Below are 13,548 nucleotides of genomic sequence, written 5' to 3'. Positions count from 1 at the left end.
TTTTAAGACTAACTGCGGCTCTTTTAAGTCCCACTTAAAAAATAAAAAATAAAAAAAAAATGTTTGAAAAACGAAAAACAAAGTCAGAAGAATTCATCAACATTTCATTATCACTCACAAGTCACACATCAGTCGTCGCCCCTCCCCCTCTGAATAGCCAATCAAATATTATGTCAGGTTTCGCGCTCTGATTGTTTCGCGCGAGATAATTGCTACGTCACACTGGGAAAACTATACAGCACTATGCAAAAATGGCTACGACTAAACGGAAATATGAAGAGGAATATCGAACATTTAAAGAGGACTGGGAACTGGAGTTTTTCTTCGTCTCCACCGGTTCGGGAAAATGCAGCTGCCTGCTTTGTGACAACATCATTTCACAATTTAAAAGGTCCAATTTGCAGCGCCATCACGACACAAAACACCCGAAGTTTAGTACCGACTTTCCGAAAGGTGGAGAGCTGAGGGCGGAAAAGCTGGCTAGACTCAAACAGAACCGAACTGCTCAAAAAAACTTTTTCCACACTAATACGAGTGAAAGAGCGACAGAGGCATCCTACAAAATCACACATGAACTGATGAAAAAGATGAAGCCATATACTGATGGAGAAATGGTGAAGGACTGCATACTGCTGGCTTGTTCAACGTTGTTTCCTGAGAAAAAAGACCTGGAACGAGAGGCCAAAACAATGCAACTGTCGGATTCTACTGTAGCTAGGAGGGCATCAGACATTTCAGAGAACATTGCACATACTCTTAAGGACAAACTGTCATCCGCTGAGTTTGTCAGCCTTGCAATGGACGAAAGCTTGGATGTCAATGACACGCCACAATTACTAATCTTTATCCGGGCGGTCAACAGTAAGCTTGACATTACAGAGGAACTGCTTGACATGGTTTCACTGAAAAATGGAACAACGGGCATTGAAATAAAAAACGCTGTGCTGGAAACATTACAGAAGTTTAACATTGGCCCAGAAAAAATCACAGCATTCACGACAGATGGCGCACCGGCGATGCTTGGTAAGAGGAACGGAGCCGTGGCCTTGCTGAAAGAGACGCTTGAAAACGGCGGGGTTGCTGCTGAGGGTATTTTCTCATACCATTGTATTGTGCATCAACAAGCCTTGTTTGCTAAGTTCAAATGTCTGAATGAAGTGATGGCAAATGTAATCGAAGTGGTTAATTATATCAGGGCCCGTGCAAGAAACCACTTAAATTTTAAACTGCTGTGTGAGGAGTTTGACACTCACTATGGAGATTTGGTGTTACACACCGAGATCAGATGGCTGTCTAAAGGACGTATGCTTGCACATTTAATGGACTTGATTGAACCCCTGAAAGCCTTCATTGTCGGCCAAGGGGAGACTTCCCGATTTTCCTTTTTGGATGATAAAGAGTGGGTGCTGTCTGTTGCGTTCCTGTGTGACATTACGCAGCACTTGAACGAACTTAATCTCAAGATGCAGGGAAGAAACAAGACCGTGTATGAGCTCTACACGGCTGTCAAAGTATTTTCTGACAAACTGGATGTACTCGACCAAAGTGTCCGTGGTTCTGATTACCGTTTCTTCCCCACCGTGCAGAAAGTGATGGCGAGGCATGCAGACGCTCTCCTGACCTGTCAATCTCAATTCTGTGAGGTGCTAACTGAGCTCAAGCAAAACTACACATCCAGATTCCACGACTTCAAGGACCATAGCAATATTTTTCTACTTGTGAAAAACCCATTCCTGATTGAAGTCAATGAAATGAAGCAAATAAGCGACCAGCTCGGACTTGTGCAGCTTCAAATGGAGTTCGTGGAGTTAAAGAGCTCAGATGAACTTCAGCGTCAATTTCGGATTACAGATGTCGTGGACTTTTGGAAACTGGTGGGGCATCTACCAAATATCTCCAGACTGGCAAGACGCATCATCTCAATGTTTCCGTCCACATACCGGTGTGAAGCAGCATTCTCTGCGCTCACAAAAATAAAATGTCGCAACCGAAAAAGATTGAGTCTGCAGCACACAACAGAGGCCCTCCGGATCGCCGTTTCCAGCGCAGAGCCCGACTTCAAATCACTTGTGCGGCAGAAGGAGTGTCAGAAATCACATTGAGTGTGAAGTAAGGTCAACATTACTCTTCTGACAACCCCTGCTGTGTATAATCTGCTGTTATATGGACTGTGATTATCAGTAAACATGCTGTCTGTTATCTGTTGTTTTGTGTGTTTTGTGGTTGCAGTGAAAATAAGAAATCACAGTTATTGCACTGTACATTATGCTTTTCATTCTTAAGTAACATATTACTATTATCCATATTCTCAAATGCATAAAGGTTTCAGGGAGGAAAGGAGCGTTTTTGGATTGTGGCTCTTGCAAAAATATTTTTTCGTCAATGTGGCTCCTGATTAGGACAAGGTTGAGTACCACTGCCCTAGAACATTTAGATTTGTGCAGGTCTTAGATCTATGCTGTCTGGTGCATTCTCTAGACTGAATTATAAGATGAACCAGCACACTATTATATTGTAAAATTTCAATTTTATTCTTCATTTCACTTGTTTGTTTGCTCTTGTTTGTGTTTGCTCTCTTGCATGCCCTGCATAGCTATACGAAATACTTAAGTTTTTGGTCAAGACACTTTCCATCTGATGAAGGCAAATGCCTTCCCAGATGTAAAAAAGTAGAAAACATTACATTCAGTTGTAACTGCCAAAACAAACATTATTTACACTATTATGGCCCCTGTTAAAAATGTTTGTAATGTTATCTACTGTAAGTTGGTCGAACGAATGCCTCCTCATCCGGAAGCTGACCGAGCAGACCCGAGCAGCAGTCGAGAGGAGCCGAGCGCATCCGCGAAGCACACAAAATGGCGACGTCAGAGTTCCCGTTAGCCGGCAAATCTAAATCTCTCCGGTCAAAATAATTTCCCTTTACAATACCGCTTCAGTTGCGCCACTTATGTGACAGACAAGAATAGTCCATTCTAATGTCTAACACTTAATGTGGAGAAAGAGATGTGCTGTATGGGTTGATTGTGCGTTGATCTGTTGCTAATGCCTCGGGGTTCCGGTGGGCATGTAAACAAATGCATAATGCTGCGCTATACTTTGTGGCCTCACCCAGTTGCATAGCGACACTTATTGTTTAGGTCACGGTGTCTTTTAATAAGCAGGTAGTCATATCATTAGCTAAAACTAGCTAGATCTGATCAATATGGACATAACGCGAGTGAAGTCTAATCTGACGGGAGAGAGAGATCAGCTGCTGCAGACGAGTCGACACGCAGCTCTGCATGATCACATGCAGCGGTGAGCGGAACAAAACACACACTTCAGGTTAGAATATCACTCGTAGCTATTTTAATTACCTCTCAAACTACCGTAACTAGTTATAGATATGTTTAGTTTTACTGTCGGGTCACTCATTACTGGATCCGCGAGCTGCATGATACTGGCATAATAGATTGCCCGATCGGGCAACCAGCAGGTGAGGCTTCATTGCCCGAGCTAAATACTAGATGGCCCCGGACCATCGGGCAGTCCTTAATGTCGAGCCCTGCAGCAATTACACATTTTAGAAATGAGAAGCAAAAACTGCTGCAAATACAGGGAAACATTGACCTCCGACTGACGAGGAGCAATGGGAAACACTCAGGTATGTATTCACACAGAGCTGATCATAAACTGGAGTAGACGTCCACACAGTTGAGTTTCCCTCCCTTTGGACGCAAGCTGCAGGATTACAAAACTCCAGCTTTACTTAAGAAGGAAAGAAATGTAACTCAGATGAGAAACACTGAAGGTAAACATGACCCTTATTTCTTTATTTAAAGAAACCTTCATCAGATTCAGAAACAGGTTTATTGCCAAGTTGGTGTTTATGGTGCTTAAAGCTTTAAAACCTGATACTTCTTATAAATGTTCAAAGCTGCTTTTATTAGAAAGGAACCAGAGAAGTGTCTCACCAAGAAAATTCAACAGAGCCACACTTTCTTAGCTGGGTCAATACAACCTGAAAGCAGAGCAGCAGGTACCATGAAGGGGGTTATCAACTTTCAATCCTCACCTTTGACCAACAGAGTGTCGTCCATCTTTGAAGTAAATAGGTTTGTCCATAGACCAGTCACTCTTCATGGACACACAGCTGGGTTCAGGTTCCTCCAGCCTCCTCCTGAAACATGAGAAACAAACAGTTAGGAATCTGGACCGTCACAATGGTCCTAAATACTATTCATATTAGAATGTGTTTAATAAACAGGGGCCATGCTTATAAATACATGAATCTCAAAGAAGGGATGAGTTATGCCAGATTAAGATCATTTCTATCTGCAGTCCTTAGACAGGTACGCACATAATGGTCATCGAACACTTAAAACCTCTCCTAGTCTCCATCACACTAACACTTAGTCAGATCAGAGCTCAGAGCACCATATAACAACATGAGAATACTTTATTATCAGATCAAGTCTGACATGCTTCTGGCATCACAGCAGCTCCTTTAGCAACGTCAACGAGGACAAACATCAAGACAAGAAACAAGGAACCAGATATTTACCATAACAACACAGTCACTGAAGACACCATGTTCATCTGACCTGGGATTTCACTCATTACATAATCATGGTTGGGTCAGAGATAATGTGGTTGGCCAGCCTCTAAAGGTTGTGATGGTAGGATGATTCAGAGAGGCTCTCAAATGTTGACCTACGACCTTTGAGCAGATTCTCTGATAGACTGGTGGAGCAGTTTTGATTTTAAAGAGGTGGACCTTTACCGTGTAGTATTGCAGTACTGCAAAATACTCTAAAATCACAGATGTAAAAAATAAAACTTTATCTACTCTCTACTCTATTATTTGTTTTGTCTTTTTCAGATTCTATGTGGTCTTTCTAGAACAGAAGGGTCTGTCAGGACACCCACGTATTTATAAGAAAGTACCTGCGTGATTTTCTCAGTAAGTGTTACAACAGGGACAGATATATTTACCCTGTTTCATCAGAATACTTGAGAATATATTGATTTGGTGAGCCTGTCCGAACTCTAGTCCGGAGCTGTTTGATTGGATCTCAGCAGGTTTGGTTATCTCCTGCCACCTTTTTCTTTTTCAGTATTCTCTATTTTACTGATCTGCAGTAGAACACCAATATATGAGCCACAAAGACAGAGAAGACGGCACATACAAGAGGGTACTGTGGTGAATGAAGTCATGTATTTATTTGACTACCCAATGCTCTCTCATTGCCTCCCATTTATTCCTAATGTGATACCTGCTCATTCTACAGCATTTAGGTCTGAAACTCTACCATAATGATGGAAAACCACTTTAGTTTGTGGACAAATTGAACTTTATTTATTGTTTAAACAGTGCTTTAAATATTTTACCTGCTATGGTATAGAAGGCTTCTTTTATTGAGCCTCTCTGACACGTTACACTCTGGCTTCAGGCTGAACACACCTTGGTAGTCCCTCCCTCAGCTTCAATAAGAGGTCTCTGTTCTTCAGTAACAACAAGTTTTCTACTGCTGCTGATATAATGAAGTCACATGACGTCCACTTACTCTGTCTCTGAAGGGCGGCCTTTAAAATATAAAGGTTCATCTCTAGACCGGTCACTCTTTATGGACACACAGCTGGGTCCAGGTCCAGGTCCAGGTCCAGGTCCAGGTCCAGGTCCAGGTCCAGGTCCAGGTCCAGGTCCAGGTCCAGGTCCAGGTCCAGGTCCAGGTCCATGCTGCTGCTCTGGGCTTCAACACAACACACACACAGAGTGTGAATAATGCCTGCTGAGCTCTGGAGGAGAGGACAGTCAGAGGTCTTCATCTCACCTCTGAGCTTTGGTGAGGCGTTCAGGGTCCCCACTCAGAGCGGGTTCAGTGTCCTCAGAGGGATTCATAGCAGAGCTCACACCTTCACACACACACAACCACCTGCTGGAGAACCAAACATTATCTCATCAGGACACAGAGCTCTCACACCTCCAAACTAAAACACTCATGAGACAGTTTCCATGTTGTTGGCTCTGTGAGCTGCAGCGTCTTAAAGACCCTCTCAATGCTCTGTGGTCTTCAGGACGGTTTGAAGACTTCAGGAACATCCTTCATGTGGATTATTCTTGGCCTTTCTGTGCAGATCACTTCTATTGGACGGACTCTGAAGAGCTCAGCAAGCCTTCAAATCTTCCTCTGTTTCAGAGGTTCATACATTTTAAACAGCCAACAGGAAACTGTGTTTGGAGTTCAGAGCAGAAGATTTGGAGGGTAAAAAATAAAGAGGAAGAAAATAAATGTACTGATTTTTTTTTTTTAAACGAACGATAAATTGATGTTCTGTATTATTTTAGGTCCTTTAATAAAGGAGAACACTAGTAGTTTGTGATTGGACAGAGAATAATCTGCTTATTGTCCTGATTCAGTGGTGAGGACCAATCAGAGCAGAGGAAGCTCCACCAGATGGAGCTGATGCAGGATTTCACTGCTGCACCTTGACTCAGGTGTTGTACTTCAGTTCAGCTTTTAGGTAAGCATTTAAGCATAGCAGTGGGAACATGTTTCAAATGGGGGGTGCTGTGGGGATGACACCAGGGCCGGTTTTGACCAATTTGCTGCCCTATTGGCAAGATTTTAGCTGGCAATGAAAAACCTCTACAAAAGACACTACAAACAGAGAAACATATTGACATGGTGGACAGCTTATATAAAAAGGCTTCAAATGTATACTATTTAGTATTGCATGAACATTGAACATGTTTTAACTGGGGGGTGGACTTCACATCCTCTAGGGGGGTCCGGGGGTGCCCCCCCGGGAAGATTGTTTTTAACATTTTAAAGTAAAATGCTTCAATCTGGTGCACTTTGAGCGCCCAATTACTAGAGACTGATCTAGGGAATACAACTCTAAACACCCATATGAAAAAGATCGGTTTGCATTTTAATAATCAAATAAGTATGTGAACATAACCGATAACCTACCATAGCCAATAACAAATAAATGTAGGATAACTTATTTTATTTTTGTGGTTCATTTATATCTCATCAGTTAACATTTATTTATTTATGCATATTTTTAAATCTCTCCAGTTTTAAACGATATTTTTGGTTTACTGTCCTATAGTATACATTGGAATGATTTCAAACCTGTTTTTATTTATCCTAATAATTATAAAGGAGTGCCTTAGAAATATGTTTTTACATAAATTGTCATCAAAACGTTTGAGACCCACTGAGATAATTTAGACTAAAGTGAACTATCTAAACACTCAGAGTCCTTTGCCTCACTGAGCCTCTCAGTCTGACAGGACAGAACTCTCCCTCCACATTATTGAAGAAAGAGCTTCTTATATCCGTTAGCAGAAGCTAACAACATTCCCCGCCGGTACAGGTGCACCCCCTCTCTCTATCTATCTCTCTCTCACGCTGGCTGTGAGCTGCGGGCGCCTGATAAGCCAACATACCCCACTTTCATCACTTAAAGCGCCCATCATACGGGGCAAATGGAAAATGTAACCGGGGTGAAAAGGGTGTTATCTTTACTTAATTATGAATGTTGTTACGTCAAGGCTGAAAATTCCTTTTATTTTATTTTATTTATTATATTTGTATTTAATCTTGTGGAAGTGCAGATCCCCTGTCCTCCACCAGGGGGTGCTGCAGCACCCTCAGCACCCCTACTTCCCACGGCCCTGCATTTAAGTGATAACTTACGTTAAGAACATGTTGTGTAAACGTTTCAGATCTAGATTAATAACACTCAATATAATCACCAAATTGTCCTGCCTTAACTATATATTAAAATATGATTCCTTGGTGAAAATCACGAGGCACAATGTACTGTGTATGACCTTTATTTAAAAAAGAAAAAGCTCCTCCTTTACCAGCTGTTACATTAAAGTGAACAGACGGATTAATTAATTATTATTATTAAATAATGTGAAACATATTATTATAAACTGGTGCAGAATGAGTAGTTTTGCACTTTAAGTATATTTTGATGTTTAAACTTGTACTTTAGTGAAGTGTTGAATAGAGGACCTGAAACAGATTATTATCACACTGTGGTTCCACTAATGTTTCTGAAAGTAAAGATCTGAGTCCTTCGTCCTCCTCTGTGAGAAACCAGAAACCAGCTGCAGTTCCTCAGAGTGACCACTGGAGGCCCTCCTCCTCCTCCTCCTCCTCCTCCTCCTCCTCCTCCTCCTCCAACACCTTTAGCTTTTATTTTTGGCCCATATTTGAGCTTCCCGACTGAATTGAACACACCTTTTCTTTTCGTTTGTTGACGTGTTTGGACTTGAGTTATTTTTTTTTACAGCAAAGACTAAGAAACAAAATGGCTTCCGTCCTGCTCAGCAGGTGTTTAACACAGAACACCTGAAGAGAAGACTACAACAGAGAAAGAGTCCCTCACAGTTTCATCAGAAACTAAACCTTAATGTGCTCTGTGAAAACAGAAAACTTAGAAATATGTTAAAAGTCTGTCAGCAAAAGTAGTGAAACAGTTCCCGTTGAATGACAGTTTATAGAATATATTCTAATGCCATCAGATACAGATATTGCCTGTAAGTACATGTTGTAACTTTACAGTCTATTACAAGTACACTTCTTCATTATCAGGACACATGTAACAGGGTGAGAATACTGCATTAAGACGTTTGAGTTTCACTGTTTAGACTTTAGATCAGAGTTCCTGAGGGGGGGCCAGGAGGGCGTGTTGATCGACCAATGAAACGCAGCCAGAGTCTCTCAGGTGTTTCAGGAGCAAAGGCCCAGGTGAGCTCTCTGATGAATGCTGGGTCCTAGTGCCCTACCGTTTCCTCCCCCTCCACATCAGTAGCCCTCCTGACAGACTGACCCCCATCAGCCTGAACTCCTCTTCCTCCTCACAGGGAACTCTTTAAACTAACCTGCACTCTCTCTCTGCTCGCACAGCTCGGAGGCCATCTTGTTTCCCAGCTTTAAACAATCACACGTTCATCAACTCAAGCGTTTCTGCGACCACAACAATCAACAACATCAACCAATCACAGCTCTACTTACTGAACTGTTAGCCGTGAGATTCATCAGTAGCAGCCTCGTCTGAGCTTCATCAACTTCAGCGTCCATCAGACGAAGTGAAGTGAAGGCGCTTCCTATCCTGTGTGTGTGTGTGTGTGTGTGTGTGTGTGTGTGTGTGTGTGTGTGTGTGTGTGTGTGTGTGTGTGTGTGTGTGTGTGTGTGTGTGTGTGTGTGTGTGTGTCCTCACCTCACTATGACAGAATACAGTCAGACTGGTTAGACTGAGTCTCAGTCTGTGCTGCGTTCACAGGATCAGATGTGTTTGTGAATAGAATTTGTGGGAAGGGATCTTTAGTCAGGAAAAAAAAAGAATGCGACTGACTTAATGAAAAGAGAATTAATGTTTAAATGTTTTGCACTTTGAATATTGAACTTTGAGGTACAACCTTAGTTTCATACCTCAGCCTGGTTCCTACCTCGTGTTGTGTTAGTACAGAGTTATGTCGGCACATGTTTATATGTTATATGTTTGCACAATGACCACTTTCACTTTTGGTACTTTAAGTATATTTAGATTATTATACTTCATAAAGACCATTCAAGAAGCATGTTTTTTCTCATGTTTTTGAAAATATAATGTAGAGATGAAAGCTGCAGCTGCTACTAGTGTGGACTGAATGGGCGGCAGCAAAGCGTTATGGAAATGCCAGTATTCTGTCTGTGGTTCTATATGGGTTGTGGCAATCATTTTGACAAATAATAGCTCGCAGCAACGTATTGAAAAAATAACTATAAACTATAAATTAGTTCATTTTTGAAATCATGAACTTTAGTTCAACATTTTGAATTATGAACTATGAGCTGAACTAGTTCATTTTCAAATGTGTGAACTGTGAACTGAACTAGTTCATGTAGAAAGTGAACTTTCCCAACACTGCTCTCAATGCTCTGTGGTCTTCAGGACGGTTTGAAGACTTCAGGAATATCCTTCATGTGGATTATTCTTGGCCTTTCTGTGCAGATCACTTCTATTGGACGGACTGTGAAGTAGTGATGGCAGTTTGACACTGAAGCTTCGAACGGAGCTTCAACCTTGGACTTCCAATTCCATAGAAGCAGTGCTTCGAAGCTTGCTTCAAATCACGTGACATGTGACGTCCGAACCAGCAACTGCTTCAAATCACGTGACATGTGACGTCCAAACCAGCAACTGCTTCAAATCACGTGACATGTGACGTCCGAACCAGCAACTGCTTCATTTCCTGAATGAATCAACTCACTGGTTCGCCGTCCAATCAGGTGATTCAATGCACTGCCTCGTCTCGATTCTGACAGGTGACAGTTTCAAATTTGAGCGCTTCAACACTTTATAACCGCTCTAAACAATGCGCAATGTATGGGTTGTTGTCGGAGTTTGCATTGTTGCTGTTGAGTTGTTGTTGGCATTGCATTGGATCATTATAGCAACCCACGAAGAAAAACAGATCGTTCTGGCTCGTGAAACACTTCGAAATGTGGAGAAGTTGTGAACAAAAAGACAATCAGTAATATAAAAACACTTCGATGGTCTAAAGAATTGATAGCCCAGTGGATAGAGCTGTCGGCTAGAATGCGGCGATATCCTCTGCGCAGCTGGTTCAAAGCTCGGAATAGTTTAACTTTTAATTTCAATACTTTAATAACTGATAAAGGGCCGTCTCCGCCCAAATAAATGTCAAGCACTCTCGAGTCTCTTCTCAATAACCCAATACACACTATTATCAATCTTTAATTGCAAATAGAACATGATATTCAGTCTTAGTGTGTGTGTGTATCAAATATTTTTCAAGGCAAAGATGCGTTAAACCCACTGCAGCCTTGCACTTCGCCAGGAGAGGTCGCTGTAACTGAAGCTTCGAGAAATGAACCTATTTCCGACACAATTGTCCAAGTGGTTCGACGCTTCATTCAAAGCTTCATTTTGCCATCACTACTAGAAAGGATCTGTCTAGTGTAAATATGACGTCACGTTCTCGTTGTAACTCTCGTTGTAATCGGAGCGGCTCGGAAACACATCTTCAGCAGTAACATGATGCAACATACACATTAATGCAGCAGCAATATTAATAGAGAAACATCAGACTTAATAGTAAAACACTGCAAGGGAACATTTTATTGCACCAGGAGCTATCTTGGGACTTTTACTGCGACAACGTTGACTTGCCTGTGAATAAAAAATAAACCAGTGTTGGTGATCTACAGTGTTGTCATTCTTCTTTGAACACCAACAAGACCGCTTACATCCTATTTCAATAATCACACTCCCTGTCATTGACATAATTAATAGATAGTTTAGCTTCTCACCATCATTTGCGGTGGCCAACTGATGTTAACGATCGTAACTGAAAGGCTGCCTGCCAAACGTAAACATTCAGCCACGTGACATTCAGCCAAACTCTCCCGAGAGTTTTACACAAGACGGATCCTTTCTAGCCACAGGAGATGCGAGCGGAGGAGTGGAGGAGGGGAACCGAGGACAAACACCATGTAAACACCAGTCTTTAGTACATTAGAAGTTTATTATGTTACTGCCAACGTTAGGCAGAGGTTAAGATCTGTACAGTGGTTCCACTTCATGGGGGAGCAGACGTGTCCCCTATCCTTTGCTGTAGTTCTGGCCAGAGAGATTTGATTTGTATTCAGAGTCCAGTATGTGTTCGTCTCCCTGGCTCAGGGTTTGACCTCTCATTCACACAGCAGCACTGGTTATGGGCTGCACTGTTTCTACTATATTCTATTTTATTTTATTTACTTGTACTTTTGTATCTGTGTTATTGTGTAGCTCTGATGGAGCAGCCTGTGACCTCAGATCTTCGTTGTCATAACTACACGGTAGCTATGCACACGTGACAATGAAAGCCTTGAATCTTGAATCTGCGCTAACCACTGAGCCACAAACTGGTTTCTGTCTCTTTCTGAAAGCAGCAGACAGAAAAGCTTTGTACACGACTGAGTGGCCAAAACACAACACATCTTTATTTTGAATGTATTTTATTATAATGATTGGTTTTTAAATAATATTTTGTAAAGTTTTTATGTAATGTTTTATCATATTTATTTATATTTTTGTCTTTTACACTTTAAAACGAAAAAAAAAACACTTTAATATTTGTTTGAAAGTCTTTCTATTTAAATGTATTTAATTTGTATTTGTATCACTATCTTGTTTTATTTATTTTTAATTGTTTAAATTCGAGTGTTTATTATTATTTTTTATTTTTGTATTATTATTTCTTACTATTATAATTGTGATTATTTTTGTATAGTATTTCTATTTCCTTTTTATTATTATTAATATTATTATAATTATTATTATTATTATTTATTTATTCGTCATACGGTTAAACTAAATCTCTCTCGCCAAAAAAAACTGCAAACACAACAGAAAGACGTGTTGTTGTTCAAACTAACTGAAAGCTCAGAGAGCGCTCCAGAGGTTTTCTTTTCTTTAAATCTTATTTATTTTTCTGTATTTCCATGTGTTTGATTTCTATCTGTATTTGTGTGTGAAGTGATGTTTGTTGCACTTCCCTGAATCACAGTGAAGATATTGAGTCTGAAGCAAAAGCATATTTTCAGAATCAGAATTCCTTTATTTGTCCCGAAAAGTGGAAATCTACATTATTACATCAAAAGATGTATAGTGCAGATAAAGTGAAAAGAGTAGACTGTATATTCAAATATAACAAAGCAGGAAGACATTATTAATAATAAAGAAGAACAATAAGTAAAAACACATAACAAGTACACCACGGTTAAAAACAAATAGATGGAAATATATGTTTTAAACAACGTTGGTCTAACATCAGCTGTGATCCTGAACAGACTGAACTCTCTGGGCAGAAGGGAGGAAGTCTCTGGAACAGGAGGAGACTCTTCCTCCTACAGAGGAACCAGAGACACTGAGGAACCAGACCAGAACCTAAACCCAGCATAGAGAGGTTCAGTGAATGTGGTTCTGATGGTGTGGAGGTGGATCAGTGTGTCAGAGGAGACTCTGTAGAAGGAGAGAGAGCCAGCAGGATGATCCAGATACACTGCTACTCTACCAGAGGAGGAGGAGGAGGAGGAGGAGGAGGAGGAGAAGGAGGAGGAGGAGGAGGTGTGTGTTTCTCTTTTATTGTGATAGACAGAGTAACGACCACCAGAGCAGCTCAGACTCCAGGACTGATCATTCCTTCCAAACACACAGTCCTCTCTCTCTCCTCTCCTCCTGATTCCTCTGTAAGTCACTGATATATCAACCCCTCCTCTCCTCTCGACCTCCCAGTAACAGAGACCAGTCAGAGCTTCTCTACACATCAGCTGACACCAGAAATCAAACCTCTCTGGATGATCAGGATATGGCTGCTTCTCCTCCACACATGTCACCTTCCTGTTGTCCTCAGACAGTTTGAGGTTCCTCTGTGCTGTGTTTGTGTTGAGTGAGAGTTCACAGGAATCTGAGGAGAGGAACAGCAGCAGTTATTCATCTATCAGCTGTTCATTTATTGACACTTTGATGATGAAGGTTACATTTGAAGATGGT

General features: G+C 41.2%; 2 protein-coding genes across 2 annotated transcripts in view; one reads left to right on the top strand and one right to left on the bottom strand.

The window, feature by feature from the left end:
• Window positions 1–251: 251 nt before the first annotated feature.
• On the top strand, window positions 252–2,102 carry LOC307044685 (general transcription factor II-I repeat domain-containing protein 2B-like; the record flags this gene model as incomplete). Its single annotated transcript, XM_079689995.1, has 1 exon — window positions 252–2,102. One exon carries the CDS (start codon window positions 252–254, stop codon window positions 2,100–2,102), a length of 1,851 nt encoding a protein of 616 aa, XP_079546121.1.
• A 10,486-nt stretch (window positions 2,103–12,588) lies between these two features.
• LOC307044219 (NLR family CARD domain-containing protein 3-like) overlaps window positions 12,589–13,548 on the bottom strand; it is a 104,208-nt gene continuing 103,248 nt past the window's right edge. Inside the window, exon 11 of the mRNA XM_079689301.1 lies at window positions 12,589–13,462. Coding sequence (XP_079545427.1) covers window positions 12,903–13,462 — 560 coding nt within the window. The 3' untranslated portion in view covers window positions 12,589–12,902. The remainder of the gene's footprint in view (window positions 13,463–13,548) is intronic.

The sequence above is a fragment of the Notothenia rossii genome, assembly GCF_949606895.1.
Source record: "Notothenia rossii genome assembly, chromosome: 6".
Taxonomy (NCBI): Eukaryota; Metazoa; Chordata; class Actinopteri; order Perciformes; family Nototheniidae; genus Notothenia; species Notothenia rossii.
Note: the sequence above shows the minus strand (reverse complement) of the source record. Positions and strands in the feature narration are given on the sequence as shown.